Source organism: Ruditapes philippinarum, unplaced genomic scaffold (assembly GCF_026571515.1).
Source record: "Ruditapes philippinarum isolate M1 unplaced genomic scaffold, ASM2657151v2 ctg2863_1_1_1_1, whole genome shotgun sequence".
In the NCBI taxonomy this organism is placed as follows: domain Eukaryota; kingdom Metazoa; phylum Mollusca; class Bivalvia; order Venerida; family Veneridae; genus Ruditapes; species Ruditapes philippinarum.
The window spans coordinates 46,570-64,317 of record NW_026863025.1 but is presented as its reverse complement, the minus strand read 5'-3'; the positions used below and the strand labels follow the sequence as shown (position 1 = coordinate 64,317).

Here is a 17,748-nt window from a genome sequence, read left to right as displayed (position 1 = left end):
ATGATTGAAACTCGGGTTCCCTGGTCCAAAACTTAATGTACCCTATGGCCTGACCATGCCCAAGTCCAGAACAATAATGGCAAAAGTAAGTTATAAACACCTGCTGCACACAAAGAGCTAATAACTTTACCCGACATAATCAAGCAAAAGTTCACTAAATATTTTGCTCTTTAAAGTATCGGTATGCCAAAGCTTTTTCATTTTTTTTTTCCCATTTACACACTTTTTTTTGTGTGATAATCAGAAATAACAAACAAATATGTAGCTTCCATATTTTGTTTTCTGTGAAGTAGTCAAAAATAAACTAAGTAACAAAGAATAAATATACAAAAAAAAGTGCACACAGACTAAATAAAACATGTCTTAACTAGTGACAGTGTAACTATAACTTAATAAAAGCACATTTATATTCTTAAAAGACTAGTAAAGACATCTTATCCACGTTACCATGAAAACAGCTCTTTTTATTTCATATATAAAAAATAATAACAAACAAATAAAATCTTTATATGATACCAGTAATCAGCTGCTAATTAACACTTTGCTATGTTACCCTGTGAAAACTAAATAGTTTAAGATGTAAAATAGCTTCACACAATTTAGAATGTTTAAAAAAGAGAGTCGGGTAATATTTTAACATTACTGGACATAACACTGAATAATAAGGATGACAGAATGACTTACTGCTTCATGGAAGAGCTCATTTAATATATGTGAATCTTGGCCATTGTTTTGATAGAGAAAATGATTGTTTATTATATCTCTTATAAAGGATATCATAAACAAACTTGTCATAAAGATATTTCATTAGATACAATGAAGTTGATACAACATAGCATGATATATGCTGTTATCTGAGAAGGTTATGCACACAACATGTTAAACAACTCGTACAAGGCTAAAATAATATGCTCTACTATGCCATTTCTATGGAAAAAGCCCAAAAAATGTTTAAATGATCATTACTATTGCCTTAGACAGTTGCTATTTTTTTCTTTGTAAAAAATATAACATAATTAGTGTATCTCATAAGTGTATTTTTGATGGTCTTATGAATCTAGCAAATTATTTATTATTAAGAGGATTTCCAGTAAACAATAAATTAAACAGTTTCGTTATACACAAGAACATACACATTTTTGACTTTGCAAAAAAAGAAAGTCTATCGGCCTTTCAATTGAAAAATACACTTCCTGTACTGTCAAATATAGTTTCATGACACATAAAACTCTGTGATCCTTTCTGTATATTTTATCTTATGATATTTCTTGTTTTCAATATAATATATCGGTATATAATTACTCTTTTTTATATTACATGTACTTAATTTTAAAATAGCCTGGGAGTGACAAAGATTATGTTTTTCACAATAACTTGCCACTGACTCGCTTAAAAACCTGTCCAGGAATTATTTAATTTCTGTCCTATCAGAAATGACAACTGATGTTATATCTTATATTTGTGACCCGTATACAAGTAAATAGTCTTTAATGGTGTGAGATATAAAATCATACAAAAAATAAATCGTACAAGAATAAATTATACAAGTACAGTTTAAAGTTGCTCATCACTGTGTAACACATTCAAGATATCTCAATTAGTGCCTAAGGTTCCTAACTACCCTTTATTTGGAATTCAGAACCATAATATAATATATATGGCCAAAATGACTGACATGTTGCTCAAAGTATAAGATCTTTTATAAATAAAATATAATCTTTATAAAAAAATATTAATTGCCACGTGTATACACAAGTAATGTGTAGATATGTAAAAATATCACAGACAAAAAGCCTAAACAGAGATGGAATGTATAAAGTATAAAATATAATTGAGCCACGCCATGACAAAACCAACATAATGCGTTTTTGCGACCAGCATGGATCCAGACCAGTCTGCGCATCCGCGCAGTCTGATCAGGATCCATGCTGTTCGCTATCAGTTTCTCTACTTGTAATAGGGTTTGTAAGCGAACAGCATGGATCCTGATCAGACTGCGCAGATTCGCAGGCTGGTCTGGATCCATGCTGGTCACAAACGCATTATGTTGGTTTTGTCATGGCGTGGCTCAATTATCTACAACAGGACATGAAAGGGTATAAATATATATTGGGCAGTCTGATAATGTTTGATTGTCTGGTTGTATATTTTAAGTAGTACCTTAAATTGAAAGAATAATATTTGTAATTTTATGATCAGACAAGTGTTGCAAGTGCAAATTCATCACTAAAACTAGAAATAAAGCAATACTTTGTTGAAGGAACATTTCCCTCTTGTCTTTCATAATCAAATCATGTGGGTTTAACACCGCAGACATTTTGTGCTAAAAATTCTTAACATATGAACAAAGAGATCTGGAAATAATATGATTGAAACATTTCCGAGGTTGTATAAAAATATTAAACTTACCAATTACAACTGACACCCTATATTACTTTATACTGACATATCACATCTCTTTTTATATATAATAACTTAATAAGGTAATATATACAAGTGTGTGGGGTGTGTTTTGTGGGTGTGGGTGTGGGGGGGAGGGGTTTGTGTGTGGGAGGAAAGGCATTAACATTGTTTAGATTTTAGTATGAGGATATATACATGTACACAGATGTGTAAAACATAAAAAAAATAAGTGTTTAATATGAATGTCATGGCTTGAAAGACAATGAAGGAGTAGGTTGGTAGAATATACTAGTATCCAGTGAGAATTATGAACATAAAATAGCACACAGATATTTAGACAATACACAGCATTGTTGTTTACACGATGAATTAGCAAAGTACTTTATTGTGTGTTTTACAAATCAAATATTCTAATTGGCTTTTGTTGAATAGATTTGTCAAAAAGTGGATTTTTCCCATTGGTTTTGGTATTTGGCTGTCATGAAAAATTACTTCATGATATACATGTAAAAACATTATATATTTCTTAACATTACACACTTTTGATACAAAAAAAACATGGACTGTCAAATAATGATTCTGATGTTATTTTGACATTTGCTGCTTTTATAATATCATGAAAATAAAAGAATCCAACATTAAATGACAAAAAATTCCTGTAGATTGTAAGTTAAGTCTGAGAAATGTTATAAACCTTGTATAACACTTTCCTAGACTATTTTTAACCCTTATCCCTCTTAAATGGACTTTTCCATCTTTCAATCTGGACTAAACCATGCAATATTTTTAGGGAATTTAAGTTTCAAAATATGTACTGAAAATAATCAAAAAGTTATGATATTGATATAACATATTTATGTCTGACTTTATCTTGCTGCCAACCCTTTCACTGGTTTAAGATTGTGTAATGATTTGTTTGGACACTGAAATCCAGTAGCTTAAAGTAGCGAGATAGCTTAAAGTAGCAAAACTAGCAAGAAGAAAGCCAAAACTTTATAGCTGATTGTCCTCTTTTATACCCGGATATACATAAATCAGTGCTCTCTGTTATATATAAAGATATCAGTGGAGATTTTTAAAAAGCCAACAATAATGACTTGCTTTATTCCTTAACTTGCTGGGACTAAAAATGACTTCCCTTTGTCGTCAGTATAGAACCTGGCAAGCTTGCACTTCTATACAGTCTGACAAGATTCTATACTGTTGGCTGACCGACTTTAATATTTCATCTTGGCATCCCAAAAACTGATAATGGAAAGTTAAAAAAAAAAGAGATCTGGACAAATCTATTTCAGATATTCAGCATGTGATGGATTCAAGCATTTTAGTTATCATGGTTTGATTATAAAACCTAGCAATTCTTCCTGCTGTAGTTATCACTGGTGCCTACAGGGAGCACTGATACACAAGTCTGTTTAAGCTAATTGTTTAGATATGCGGTGTCGTATTGATCTGGAAGATTTGGCACTTGATAGTCTTGTTTTAGGTCTGTCAGTTTCTAGTGGCTCATAATTTTCTTGGAAAATAAACTCGTACATGACTTGATTGACTTTTTTAGGAGCTTCCATCATGACCATGTGACTCGCATTGTCAACAAGAACCAATGTGGAGTAATATATTGCCTGAAAAATACAAGTAAAACCATGTATTTTGTGAATTGTCCACTTTTTTTTGTTATGTAGAATAACATGATATTTAATAATGTCTAGATTGCATTTAAAAAAAAAATCCTCTGCAAATGCATATAATTTTCTTAGATGACTAAACATCTTTTTGTAAATGTCTTTTATTACATGATTTAAAAGCAAGCTTCCAGATAGTGTTCTTGGTTTATACACAATTTATTTAAGTTTGTGTAGGAATCTATAAGCCTGTAGACACACTTTCTAATCTGTTCCTGAAACCAACTATTGCTCTTGCTCATGAAACAAGAACTTGACCAAGACGGGGTTTGAACCCATGCAGCTAGCGACTGTTAGATTACTAAATGAATGCATTTTTCACTCAGCCATGCTGCTACTTAAGTGTTCTTCATAGTAAAAATGTTACCAAGAGTACAAAGTGGTTAGGCATTTCTTTTTTGGTTTGGTTTAAAGTCACACTGCTACTATGAAGGTCACATGGTGACTTTCATCTTTACTGGTAAAAGAAGGCCTCAGCTATCCAATCTTTCATTATTTCAGGAATGAATGGTCATCTGAGAAGAACCATCAACCATACATAAGCTAGCTGAATTTTTTTCAACAATTTACCTGTTCCATCTCTTGCTCTTCCTGGACAGAAACAAACTTGTCATATTTCCCGTGTAACAGTAGAGTTGGTGCCGTCAACCACTGATGGTAAAGCTCATCACCGTCTAACCAATCCTGTCCCTTCATCATGTGACTTAGGACATAAACTGGCAAGTCAAAAGCCTGCTCCCTAGATAACCCACTCAATTTAGTATTGTGGAATGCATTTCTACAATCATTAAAAAAACATCTGATAAAATTTCACACTTGTTTGATAAATTCTTATAAGCATCTAGTACAAAATAAAATCTCTTTGCTTTGTTGATAAAAAGGAAAATTAAACTTTTTTATACGAAAAGCAACATGACAAATAAAAGAAGAGTTTGATTGGAAAAAAGCTGTTTCTCTAATTACATGTATCTAAAAAATGGAATAAATTATTTGAGTATTGTCTGCACTAATTTCTATATTTGCCTGTTTTATAAACTATAAATATCTTATATTCATCATCACTCTAACATGAGGGTGTACAAGTAAACACAAATCTTTTAATTTACAAACCTCTCAAACTTGGAGAAGATACATGGTTTAAGACAGGACAACATACAAGATGGTAGGGAGAACACACCAGGTTGAGGAGCGAGGGGTATAGGGGCTCCTCCACTAATCAACACCAGCTTTGATACCCTTCGTGCCCTCCGTCTACCTAGAGCTGCGGCAAAAGCACATCTGAAATTTACAGTTATTTATCACTTAAAATTATAACAAGATAAAATACACATGATTACATTTAAAAAAAGTCATGGAATTTTCATTTTCGTTTTGAATATTAAGTAACATCTATTATTAAAGAGAAGGTCATATTGCAATTTTGCTGCTATATTGATAGAGGAAAGCCTTAGTAGTGCCTCACATTAGGTAGATAAAAAAAACATAAAATCAGAAACATTGATCTGCCACAAAGCTATCACGATAACATCCTTATAAGAAAGAATTCCATGACTCTGGTGAGAATCAAACATGCAGCAATGAGAGTCAAGCACTTCAAAGCAATAACCTAAACTACTCTGCTAGCATAATCCTTAGGTCACTTTATACAATGGACACAATTTTTCATAAGAGAAAATTCTACACATTTTGTTTATGTTCTTCATATAGTATGCCAAGGCATGATAAAATAATTATACCAAGTAAATGAAATGGCAATTTAACATAATTTTGATGAAAAAAGAAAACAAATACATGTACATGTAACACCAAACACATGGAAGGCAAAAGAAAAGAATCTGTTTAATTCATATCATAACATTTGATGCCAGTTCAACTGACAGTTTATCACTTTAATACACAATTACTCTTGTAGCATAATTCAAAACTTCAATGACAGGTACATACACATAAGTTCTTGAAATACATGTAGATTGCTTTTCAAATACGTTTGATTTCTGACTATATATTTGTTGAAAAAGTTCAATGAAATGAGCAAAACTTGAATCCATTTGTAACATACCCATATGAATGTCCAATAACTACATTTTGTCGTTTACAGTACTTGTCAAATATATGTTCTACATCATTAAGAATCTCATTGAAATGGTATGCTCTTGCTATGTCTGGACTACAGCTTAATCCATGACCTGTATAACAAATAACATCTTAACATTACTAGTAGCCTTGTACAGAAATATGTGAAATCATTACAATATTAGATATTTGCCAAGAAAATACATACATGTAGTAAAAACTTTTCAGATATTTTCCTAGAAAATATTTAAAACTTTTCAAAGGAGACAGGGACATAATTTTGGTCCCAGAGGAGACTTTTTATTAATTGAGTTGTTTAAAAGCATCAGTACTACTAATTTTGAATGGCTTCAAAAAAACAAACAAATAAAACCCAGACAATTTAACAACCTATTTGTTTGCTAAGTGCAAAACAGATTTAACTCATATGACAATAAGTTAGTTACTATTTTACATCAAGCTTTTGGTTATTGTTTCCTTTCAATGTGTTAAAAGAAAGATATACATTGAATACCTATCAAATCTGGAGCTATAACTTCTACTCCTAGGCTGGCGAAGAAAGTTAACTGAGCATTCCAAATATCAGCTGAACCTCCTACACCATGTATAAAAAACAAAGTTACATCTTTGAAAGAAGAGTCAAGATGTGTAACTGATGTATGATCCATATCAGGGAGATTTGATAATGTGTCAGTAACATCAGGCCCTGTTAGAGACCTTGCTCCTTTTTTAAAACTTCTAGCACTAACAGGTCTATGATCTTTTGTTTTACGAGGAGATTTAGCACTTTTTTGAGGAGAATGTATCTGACTGTCTTCATCTAATTCGAGACTACTCTCCCCTAACTGACCAAGGGGAAGCACTTCAGATGATGGTCTTTGAACTGCAACATGGACCCCTGAAATAGACTGTGCTTCTTGTGATAACAGAGAATTTCGCGAAGGAGAATGTAACTGAATTTTTCCATGTGACGTATTCAAATGATCAGACCTCTCTCTTTCATTGACTTCATGTGGGGCTACATGAGCATGTGTCTCAGACTTGGCCAATTTTGACTGACCTTCATTTTTGGCTTGTCTTCTGCTTAGCAGATGTGGTGGCAAAGCAACACCAGAACTTAAGGCCCCAATTTCCCTATACTGAAGGTATGCTTGCATTTCCTTTTCAAACTTTTCATCTCTTTCCTTTGGATTTAATCGCTTAATTCTTAAATGCCTATTTGGTCTTATTTCGATAACACTACTGTAGGAATCTGGTTCTGGAGCAATGCGCCGAGAATTCCTGGATTGCCTCCCTCCATTTGCCATCCTCATAAAGAGCCCCTTTCTCACAGCTTATCTTTCCTGAAAATTAAATTTTATTACATTTAAATGTAGCTTTTATAAATTCAAAGAAAATATCAGTAAAACACATCCTTGTTCATTACTGTAGAGTAATAAAGCAGAAAAAAATTACATAAATCTGTGCACAAAATTTTACACATCATAGACAAGCTGGAAATTGATAATCAGTCATGAAATGAATAATGCCCTTAAGCCATCATTCATTTTGCAGGCTGATTATAATCTTTCAGCCCTACACTGCCATGTATATACACTTAAATATTTCTGCCGTGTATTAACCTCTTAACTATCATCATTATTAGTTCTGGCTTCCATAACTATATGTGACTTTATGTCGCTTTTATTTTGACGTTGTGCAATAGTAACAGGTCTAGCAGTACTATAAAACCTGTTCACTGAAATCTCTTTAGCTACATCAATTACATTATATATGCACTGGTCAGTCATTTGAAAGCCTCAGACCCCGAGCCATTGGGCAATTAGTTGGATCATCAAATAAATGCTTGGTCAATGCAGTGGTTTTAATATATGTTCATTCTGCACCATGCAGGCATTTCGCAAGGATAAAAGTAAACCATCTGATTATCCCTACAGTAGGGCTTTAACTTGGGGTTTCAAAATCTAAGTAAGATACATGTAACATTCTATTCTGAGGTTTACCACTGATGGGGGCATAATTAATGCTGATTCAACTTACTTCAAGATAACATTTGTATTTAGAAAGTTTTATTTCAAATGATAACACGTTACAGTATTGGGGAAAGAAATGTAAATACGAATTAGGAAGACATAATGGATTTTTTTGTCAAAAATAACATTTGTTTACATAAATGTCAAGGAAACCATAATCCAATAAATCATGGACTTGCAAATTCGAGATCTGAACTTGACATGAAAGGTATGGTTTCTGTCGAACCTTAATTCAAACGTTGAATTAAGGATATACATATTAGCAAACATTTAGAGAGTCGATAAATTATTACATTAAAATCAATGTTTTCATTCATTCCATTCCATTGCTAATTTCTCCTTCAAGAAGAGTATCGGAAAAGAAAGATAACTCTGGGTGTGCGCCGTGTTTGACCTCAAAGATGTTTTCTCAGATGCTGTTTAAATTCCACAGCATGAAGATGTACGATTTTCTGTTCTTTAAAATTGGAAATTGAATCTGAAGATAATTTTCTCCCATAAAAATGATTTATTGTTGCGTAACATTTATTTCCATAGTTAAAATTTGCTAAATCTATGATATTTCGGATAATGAATATTCGGATGCAAGTAATTCATAATAAGCAATTTAATATTTTACAGTACGAGGGATTCAATTGACATTGTTTTAAAGGCATTTTTGTGACATTGGTTAAGGTGATATATTGCTAAGATACTTTTCATAAAAGTTTTCAAAATTTGCTTCATAAAAGCTATGGTTGTTTGACCATTTATATCAATCTGATGAGAAAGTTGTAAACAGTTAAATAACACAATTCAATTTGCTGAGAGAACAAATCGTCTATTTCTTTGATTTGTAAATAGTATACATTTATACATACATGTACATGTTGTACATCATAAAAATTTCTTAGAAACAAGTACAAAGAAAACAAGTAGACCCTACAAGAAAAAAAAATTAATACTAATTAAAGCTTCTTTAATTTGATTATTATTTATCCTGATTCTGATATTCTTAATACAAAAATATTAGGGATTATCATACACACAAAGTGGGTTTTTTCCAGTGTATGGACTTGTTACTTATATTAGTGGTCTTCATAATTGAAAGTAAACAGACTGCACTAACGCATGTTACCATTCGTAATACTAATAGCTCCTCCTACCCTCTTCGCTCCGAGCGGAGCATAAGGTCAAAGGCCATTTGTAATAGGAACATTTTAAATTCTTTTGATTTATCTTGTTTTCCAGAAATTATGACTTAGTTTTGATGACATATAATTATATAATCATACATGTAAATGTATAAAAAGAATAATGAATAATGGGGGCTTAAAATTTAGCAGTTTTAAAGAATATAAATATCATATATGTACAATGTCTATTACTTGCTATTAGATGATCTTATGACCCTAACTCCATAAGAGATGAGATTTCTTTGTTACAGAATCCATCTTTATTCAACAATTAAATGAATTTATCAATCCATGTGTATTGACTGAGTGTATTTTCAGGCCCTGTATTTTCAGGGATTTATTGGCGCCTGCATTGGTAATATTAGGTGGATAGCCAACTTTAGAACTCAGATTATTGACCATTTTCACTGCTTAAAAAAACATGAAACATACTATAAATCATTCAGATTAAATAAGTAAAGTAAATGTAAGTGTTGGTATATGTTTGAAAAATCAGGCATTTTAATTTATTTTTCTTAATGAGATAAATTGCTCAATTTAACTCATTGGGTATCAGTATTAAAACTGATAACTATTCGCTCCAGTTCAGTGATAATTCACCCCATTTCCATACATGTGACATCCCGGCGGGATTTAAAAAAATCCCGATATTTCAACACTGATCCCGATTCCCGATATTACAGCTTGAATTCCCGATATTTAAAAAAATTCAACATTAAAAAAATCAAACACAGCACCTGTATCTAAAATGTAAACCGTGCCTCCAGGCATTGATTGTTATCTGTCCTAAATTATAGCAGATTAAATGTTGAGTCACTAATTGACAGCAAGGTGACGTAATAAACAATTCCTATACCCAAAGTTATTCTCACATGTTTAACTTATCACATGTCGTGTGTCAGTCAATTGACCTCTTGTAATTTGGCAGTAGGTATTACACGCTACGTCATCAAAACTACCCTGTAAATTTACATGTATGAATTCGGCTCAACCTTTGATTTTCTTTGATTAGTGCCGCACTGATAAAGATAAAAGGTGAGCAGAATCATTTAAAGTGGATCATTCAAAAACCTGTTCGAGATGTCTAATAATTAACCTATTTTTTGTGATTGGGTAATTTTTTTGTTTTGTTTAGGAATTACACTATCATCGAGGCAAAAATGTGGATTTAATTAACGGAACGATTCTTGCATTTATTTCGAGTCTTCTACTTATGTTACGTTATTTAACTGTTCATGAATAGTTGTTGTACATTAAATTATTGAATGACTGAAAAGACAGATATAATTCTTCAAACTGAAAATAATGAAATGTGAAAATGTGACTGTTTTGAAATAGCCTGTATGACTACACTTATTTATTTATCTATTTATTTATTTTTTGGTGAAATAAATTAATATTGATCCACAAAAAAATCATAAAAAGTATAACCATTTAATGATTTTGAGGGTAATATAGATTCTTTGAACCAAATGTGCCAAACACGCATTGAAATTCAAGTCGATAAAAAAATCCAGTTTTGAGCCTCAAAATCCAGCTGAAAATCCAGATTTGGCCCATTTCATTTGTCACATGTATGCATTTCAATAATCACCATGACAACCTTTTCTAAAAAAAAATTCTCAAAAAAATGTTGTTCTTTCATGTATATACTGGAAAAAAGATCAGTTTTTAGTGTTCGAAGAATAGTAAGGGCTACCCTACTCACCCTTGCATTGTGTTGGAGTTGGCATCACACTTTGGTTAAAGTTTTGCAAACAACATCATTTCTCATCAACCACTTATGATATTTGCTTGTATTAGTTGTAATTTCACACACTTATATCAGAACATGATTCTTGGTTACAATTTTGCATGCAAAATTAATCTTTAAAGCTACTGAAGGTATTCATTGGAAACTTAATAGTAAATACAAGTTTTCAGCATCATAATTGGAAGTCACTATCTTTGGGCCATATATCTTTAGAGTGGGTTTTGACTGAATTATGGCCCTTTATCAACTTAAAAAATTCAAAGTTAAAGTTTAACATGCATCACCAATCTTTTGGATCGTAACCAGATGTCACTTTCCAAGGCCCATAATTCTGACATGGATTTTGACTGAATTTTGGCCTTTTTGAACTTGAAAGAATACATGTCATAACATCCTAGACCAAAAATGAACCCCTTATGACATTTTATTCGAAACACCTCACTTTAACAAAAAAAACAACCTATTAAATTCTTCCACAGCAGGGACTGATTATTTTTGTTATAGCCCTTAAGTGTACTGAAGGTTACTTGTAAATTAAAATTTTTCTCCAACTGTTAATTTGAAGTATAAAGAATAGTTATATAAATAATAATGTCCAAGTGACGTTGAATGTTGTATTAAGAAAGCTGTTGTAAGACCCATTCTGACCGTACACTTTATTCATACCCTGGCAGATTGTTGATAGTTATTGTTAACACCATGTACATTGTATCAATGTATGACATAATTACTGTTATAATTGTTAAATAAATTCTCTGTCAGTTGAAAATGATTGTATCAGAAAATGATATTTAAATACTGTAGTGTAATGATAAGTTCAACCAGTTCTGTAGTAAAGTTCATTGTGGAAGGAGACAGGGTATAAATGAGTATTGTTTAAATGTGTTCACCATATTGATTCTTAAAAAATCTTTTATTTCAGACTGGGACTTTCAGAGAAACTATTTTCCAGAGGATACAGTACTTTGAATTCCACAAAAAGCAGCGTGCAATCAGTGTTGTTTAACCAAAAATGCTGTTCAGACAATGTTCACCTGGGTCCAGTCAAGAGCATGAATTATATTGAAAATTCAGTTCTTAATAAAGGTTTTCATACATCATCTCAGTCAAGAGCCAATTATCGAGTGTATTACAGACCAAGCGCATTAAAACGTATGCGAAAACATGGCTTAGAGAAAAGACTCAGTCAACCAAGTCAGCGTGAAATTTTGTTCAGAAGAATATTGAAAGGCCGGAAAAATATGACAACATTTGACAGATTCATGAATGATTTACCTGATCATTTTCTAAAACCAAAAGGAAAGAGAGTTGAATTGACTGATCCAAAAAGAGGCTACAAGTCAATAATTAAAAAGAAGGATAAGTTTATATTCAAAGAAATATGAAGTGTTCCTAGAGATTTTTATATAGAAATAACTTTACTTGCTTGTATTGAACCAAAGCTAATGATATAGTTTCTAAACTAAATTCATAATTTTCAAAGAACAAGTTATAAGGAATATAGTGATTTCTTGCATTTTTTTTACGTTGTCTGTTACAAATGATAAATGTTTTGGTAAATCATTGAAAATTAACTTACTTGCTTTAGTTTCTACAAGTATTTAAAAATATCATATTTCAGCCTTCCAGAGGACAATATGCAGAATGATGACAACATATACATGTTTAATGTAATATCAAAACAACAACTGTTGTTATAGTATTCTATTTGCTCATATGTTTAATAAAAAAAGTTAGATCAATTTAATGTAACATAGAAATTATTTTGTTTCTTTATTTCTGTCAAACTATAGGCAACAGATTTGGAAGAAATTAGTATTCAGCATATGGCCAAAGAAACTTTTACAAGGGTTATCTGTCTGACCTTCTGTTTAGTTGAGCAACTAGATTGGTTTAAGTACCTGTAGTGCTGCACACCAGCTTGGTTTACTTCAACTGGCCTGTTTAGAAGGTCATCTTATCTCTGTCAGCCAGCAGCAAGTTTCATATAAGAAAATGCATATGCACAATTTTTGGAGGGGATATTCATTTCACCTAATTCACAGAAAACATCTAAGATTTCCAAGACAATAACACTTCCTCTTCAGTTTTGTAAATAAATTTAAATTTTGTCACTCAGCCATATCTTTATTAATGTATTTTATTGAACATATACATACAAAGTGGGTTGGGAAATAGAAGTTGGTTTTACCTTTTTATGCCCCCCTTCAAAGAAGTTGGGGTATATTGCTTTGCACATGTTGGCCAGTCCGTTGGTCATTCATCAGTCCTTTGGTAGACAAACCTGTTTCCGGTCAATAACTTTAAAACGCCTGGGACTAGGAATTTTAAACTTAGGAAAGTGATCGGTCATGACAAGTAGCCTTGGTGAACCCTATTGTTTTGGGGTCACTAGGTCAAGGTCACATTGGCTTTTTACATCAAAAGGTTTCAGAGTAATAACTCAAAACAACATGGCCCCTTCACCTTCAAACCTCACAGGTGCATTGCTCTTACTAAACAGATGTCCCCTATTGATTTTCAGGCCAAAGGTCAAGGGTACAGACCTTTTATATAAAAATGGTTACCAAACAATAACTCAACAACCCATGGGCCCTTGGTCCTCACTTCACAGGTACATTGATCTTGACAAGTAAATGACCCCTATTGATTTTGGGATCAAAGGGTCAAGGTCACAGTGACTGTATGTAAGACGGTTTCAAACCAATCCCTCAACAATCCATAGGCCCTTGGCTCTCAAACTTTACAGGTGCATTATTCTTGGTGTGTAGTTGAACCTATTATGGTGTCAAGGGTACAAGGTCATATTGTCCTTTTATGTCAGAATAGTTTCTGACAAATAACTTGACAACCCATTGGCCCTTGATCAAGGGTCAAGGTCACATTGACCTTATATGTCAAACATTTTCTGACAACTTGACACATGGGCCCTTGGCCCACAGGTGCATTGGTCTTGGACAGAAGATTACCCGAAATGACTGGTGTAGCTGTGTAAAAGGTCATGGTCACATTGATATTGTATATCAGAACAGTTTCTGACCAGTTAACTCAACAATCCACTGGTCTTTAGCCCTTAAACTTCACAGGTCCCAGGGTCAAAAGTCAAGGTCACATTTTGCGTTTTTTACCAGTAACTGACAATCAATGGGTTCGTGGGCTCAGACATCACAGGTGCATTGATCTTGGTTAGTAGAAGACCCCTTTTAAATTTTGGGTCGATTTGATTCATACCTGTACAGAACAACAGCGATTTCCACACCCACAGCTTGAATTATTTAAATTTGAACATGACCTTAAAGTGACCAAGACTGTCATGGCAAAGTTGTTGAAATTTGTTCCATTTGCTACATCTGTGTTATTTATGAACAGATTTGATTTGTACTTTGAAAAAAGGAACTTGAGTGACCTTGATCTGTAAATGATCATAACAGTCAAGGTCAAATATTAAATTTTAATTCAGTTCTATACACAAATGTCATCTTTTTGAAAACACCTTACTACAATGTTCTTCCTCTGATGTGGATGCCTTTGAAAATAAGATAAGTCAGTGATGTGGATTCAGTGGTCGTAACATTGATATCATCTATATCCATTATATATTTCAAAGGGCCGCTGACACATATAAGTAAAAAAGGAACACATTTATATAAGATGTAACATATGATACTTATAACAAGTACTAGCTTTGATATGAAATAATTTAAACATTTTCAAATATACATTATCTTAAAGTGACTGCAGGTTATTGTACTGGTAGGAGGCTGTGTATCGTCCGGCTGTGTGTTTGTAAGTCTTCTCTTTAAACACCAAACCAATTATAGTAAAATTTGACGAATGACAAACATATTTTTCATAATGTTTTCTTGGGCATATCATAAGAAATATGACCTTGACACATGTATGGTGGTGACTTCTTTTATTTCCCTGGAATAACCAATGTGAAAAGTTCATGCTTTGAGAGCTCTTGGAAAAAGAGCAACTCTAGAATCTACGTAAATTCCATTTGTTAATTTCTTCAATTTTATTTCATTAATATAGCATGATAAAGAGTGTTGGAATACTTGAAATAAACTACATTGTACAACTTGCATACTGTAAACAACATCTTTATAGTACGAAGTCACGTGTTTCCCGCCAAAACACTCGAATATTAGAGCTTACTACAAACTGAGATATATTTAAACAGGTCATCGGAAGGTCACCACGGAAGATAAAAGTTAGACACATTAATTTGCTTACATGTAATTCGCGATACCATATGACCTTGACTTCAAGTTCAATTCCCTAATTTTCCTGAAATTGGCAATGAATGGCTTTGTATTGATGTTTCGTAATTATATTTGAACATAACAACGTCCTCACAGGATATTTATCAACCTACATGTACAGGAACTCCCAACAAGTCTGTCTTCAGGTGAGCGCTTTGAGGCCCATATATATCATATCTTTCTAAAATTGACCACTATGTTTTTAATTGCAAATCACTCTTTGTATAAAGCCATATATTTATAACAGTACTAGTACGAAAACATCAGAAATTTAACAAATAATCATTTAATAAGGGGCGGAAGTGGATGCACACACTTGGTTCGAGTCAGCGCAATAGTTAGCAAACTTGACAAAAGACAACCGAGTCATAAAGCTCGAATTTGTACAGGAAAGTGCTTGTTATTTTGATTTTTTGGCGTATTTCCATTCACGAATGCAACATATATATTTGAAAATTGACCAGTGACAATTCTAGTCGTTTTTCAACAAACATGACAAAACATGTTTCAGTGCCAATGTTTTAATTTGCATGTTTCAAATAGAGATACAATACACACAAATTTCTTTTCAAACACATTTCAGTTGAACATTTGAACTTCAAGCATTTTTTGGTTGCAAACCACTGCTTTATTTAAAGGTGTGCAAACCTATATGCGATGGAACTATCTTTTTCTTGATTATTTATTTGTAATATTAAGATTCTATAGGTAATATACACGTTTGAAATTATAATTTAAAATACATTGTATATAACACCACGCTGATTCTTACTGCACTGCCAAGTAGAAAATGCTTAATTTGTTGTTATAAGTCGCAGGAATATAAAGATAATTCTATGTCGATCATGTTGGATTTTTTATATTCATTTAAAGTTACAATGACTAAATGTCATTTGATTTAGATTTAAACTAAAATATTTACAGCATTAAAGACGAGTATATATGAAATACAATGAATGATACTTCTTGAAACTACGTTTGAATTTATATATCCGCTAAAGATAATTACTCCTTTGCTAAGAAACGATTGGCCAAAAAAAGGAAATAATGGTAATTTCGTTCAAATCTTCATTTTGCAACAAAATATAAATGGCAGCACAGAACAAGTAATAGAAATTGGATATATTAATTTGTTGCATCAGTGGATAAATATTGTATTGAGTGAATATCACACGCACTATTTTCAAGGTGGAGAACTACAAAATAAATAAAATCAAGATGGTGTAGCTCAAAATAAAAAAAATATATCAACGATACTTTCTTGTACATGTACGTGGTTTTGATACATTTATTTGCTTTCGCCGAGAAGCATCATAATCCCTTATTAACAATGAGCCATGACAATGTCCTTGCATTACAATGGTCATGTTAAAACAATCAACTTAGATTTTATGTTTTTCTTTTCTTTTCGTTTAACATCAAGAGCAAAATATTTATTAAATATGTACCATCTTTAACAGACACGTTTTTCATCTGAAGTATCCGAGTAATACTTTTATTTCTGACTTCATTGCAAAGCAGTCCGCCGGACAAAATTCGAACACACTGGACAAAAGCAAAGGCACCCAATATATTAAACAAAAGCAAGAGGGTGCAAGGATGGAACATGGAGTGGGCCGACCTACCATTAAGAAATATGGTCTTCGTTTAATTTTTATGTTGTATTATATTTGACTTAAATATGATAAGAATAATTAAGTTTGCAACCAAAGGTCACCGTGACCCGGAGTGAGCGGCTTTATGTTTTCAACCAAAATGAGCTTGAACAAGATATTTTTTGTGTTTTGGAACATTATGCATGTTCAAATAATTAATCGGCTACATGGCGATTTTCATTATTTATTTGATTGTTTCTTTTATTTATTTATTTATTTATTTATTTATTTATTTACTTATTTTTCTTTTGCTTTTATAAACCAAACGTTGCTAAATTTGCAAAATTAATAAATAGTGAATTTTAGCAAAACTTCATTACTTAGTCCAGCAATATTTCTATTTTTGTTCTTAAAAATAGAGAAAAAGAAAGTCCAACACCAGAACACGGCAAAACTGAAAATGTTGCAGGCAATTGATGATTTTCATTCTCTAATTCTAGAATTGTAATTTGTTTTATTTTTTTTCTATTATTTTGCCCTTTTATATTTTTAATATATAGATACACACATGTTTATAACATGGTTTCACTTTATTGTGTATTAACTGTTGTTTTCCCCACATGATATATATACATATATGAGCCGTGTCACGACAAAACCAACGTAATGCGCTTGCGACCAGCATGGATCCAGACCAGCATGCGCATCCGCGCAGTCTGATCAGGATCCATGCTGTTCGCATACAAACCCTATTACAAGTAGAGAA

The 17,748-nt window shown here is 32.3% G+C and overlaps 2 protein-coding genes across 2 annotated transcripts; one reads left to right on the top strand and one right to left on the bottom strand.

Annotated features, from left to right (window-relative positions):
* Nucleotides 1–262: 262 nt before the first annotated feature.
* On the bottom strand, nucleotides 263–8,553 carry LOC132720928 (protein ABHD8-like). Its single transcript, XM_060705174.1, has 6 exons — nucleotides 8,485–8,553; nucleotides 6,673–7,501; nucleotides 6,145–6,271; nucleotides 5,196–5,363; nucleotides 4,656–4,863; nucleotides 263–4,025 (listed from the first exon to the last, which is right to left on the bottom strand). The coding sequence occupies exons 2-6, from the start codon at nucleotides 7,469–7,471 to the stop codon at nucleotides 3,819–3,821; spliced, it is 1,509 nt and encodes a 502-aa protein (XP_060561157.1). The 5' UTR covers nucleotides 7,472–7,501; nucleotides 8,485–8,553; the 3' UTR covers nucleotides 263–3,818.
* LOC132720929 (uncharacterized) lies at nucleotides 8,504–12,879 on the top strand. The gene is made up of 2 exons (XM_060705176.1): nucleotides 8,504–8,633; nucleotides 12,042–12,879. The coding sequence occupies exons 1-2, from the start codon at nucleotides 8,593–8,595 to the stop codon at nucleotides 12,502–12,504; spliced, it is 504 nt and encodes a 167-aa protein (XP_060561159.1). The 5' UTR covers nucleotides 8,504–8,592; the 3' UTR covers nucleotides 12,505–12,879.
* Nucleotides 12,880–17,748: the final 4,869 nt, after the last annotated feature.

Excerpts from the sequence above, each read along its gene's own strand:
- LOC132720928 (XM_060705174.1), bottom strand. The coding sequence starts at position 7,471 with ATGAGGATGGCAAATGGAGGGAGGCAATCCAGGAATTCTCGGCGCATT. Across the intron at positions 4,864-5,195 it reads ATCTTCTCCAAGTTTGAGAG|AAATGCATTCCACAATACTA; the intron begins GTTTGTAAATTA and ends TAATGATTGTAG. Across the intron at positions 4,026-4,655 it reads AAGAGCAAGAGATGGAACAG|GCAATATATTACTCCACATT; the intron begins GTAAATTGTTGA and ends TGTATTTTTCAG.
- LOC132720929 (XM_060705176.1), top strand. The coding sequence starts at position 8,593 with ATGTTTTCTCAGATGCTGTTTAAATTCCACAGCATGAAGAT. Across the intron at positions 8,634-12,041 it reads AAATTCCACAGCATGAAGAT|ACTGGGACTTTCAGAGAAAC; the intron begins GTACGATTTTCT and ends CTTTTATTTCAG.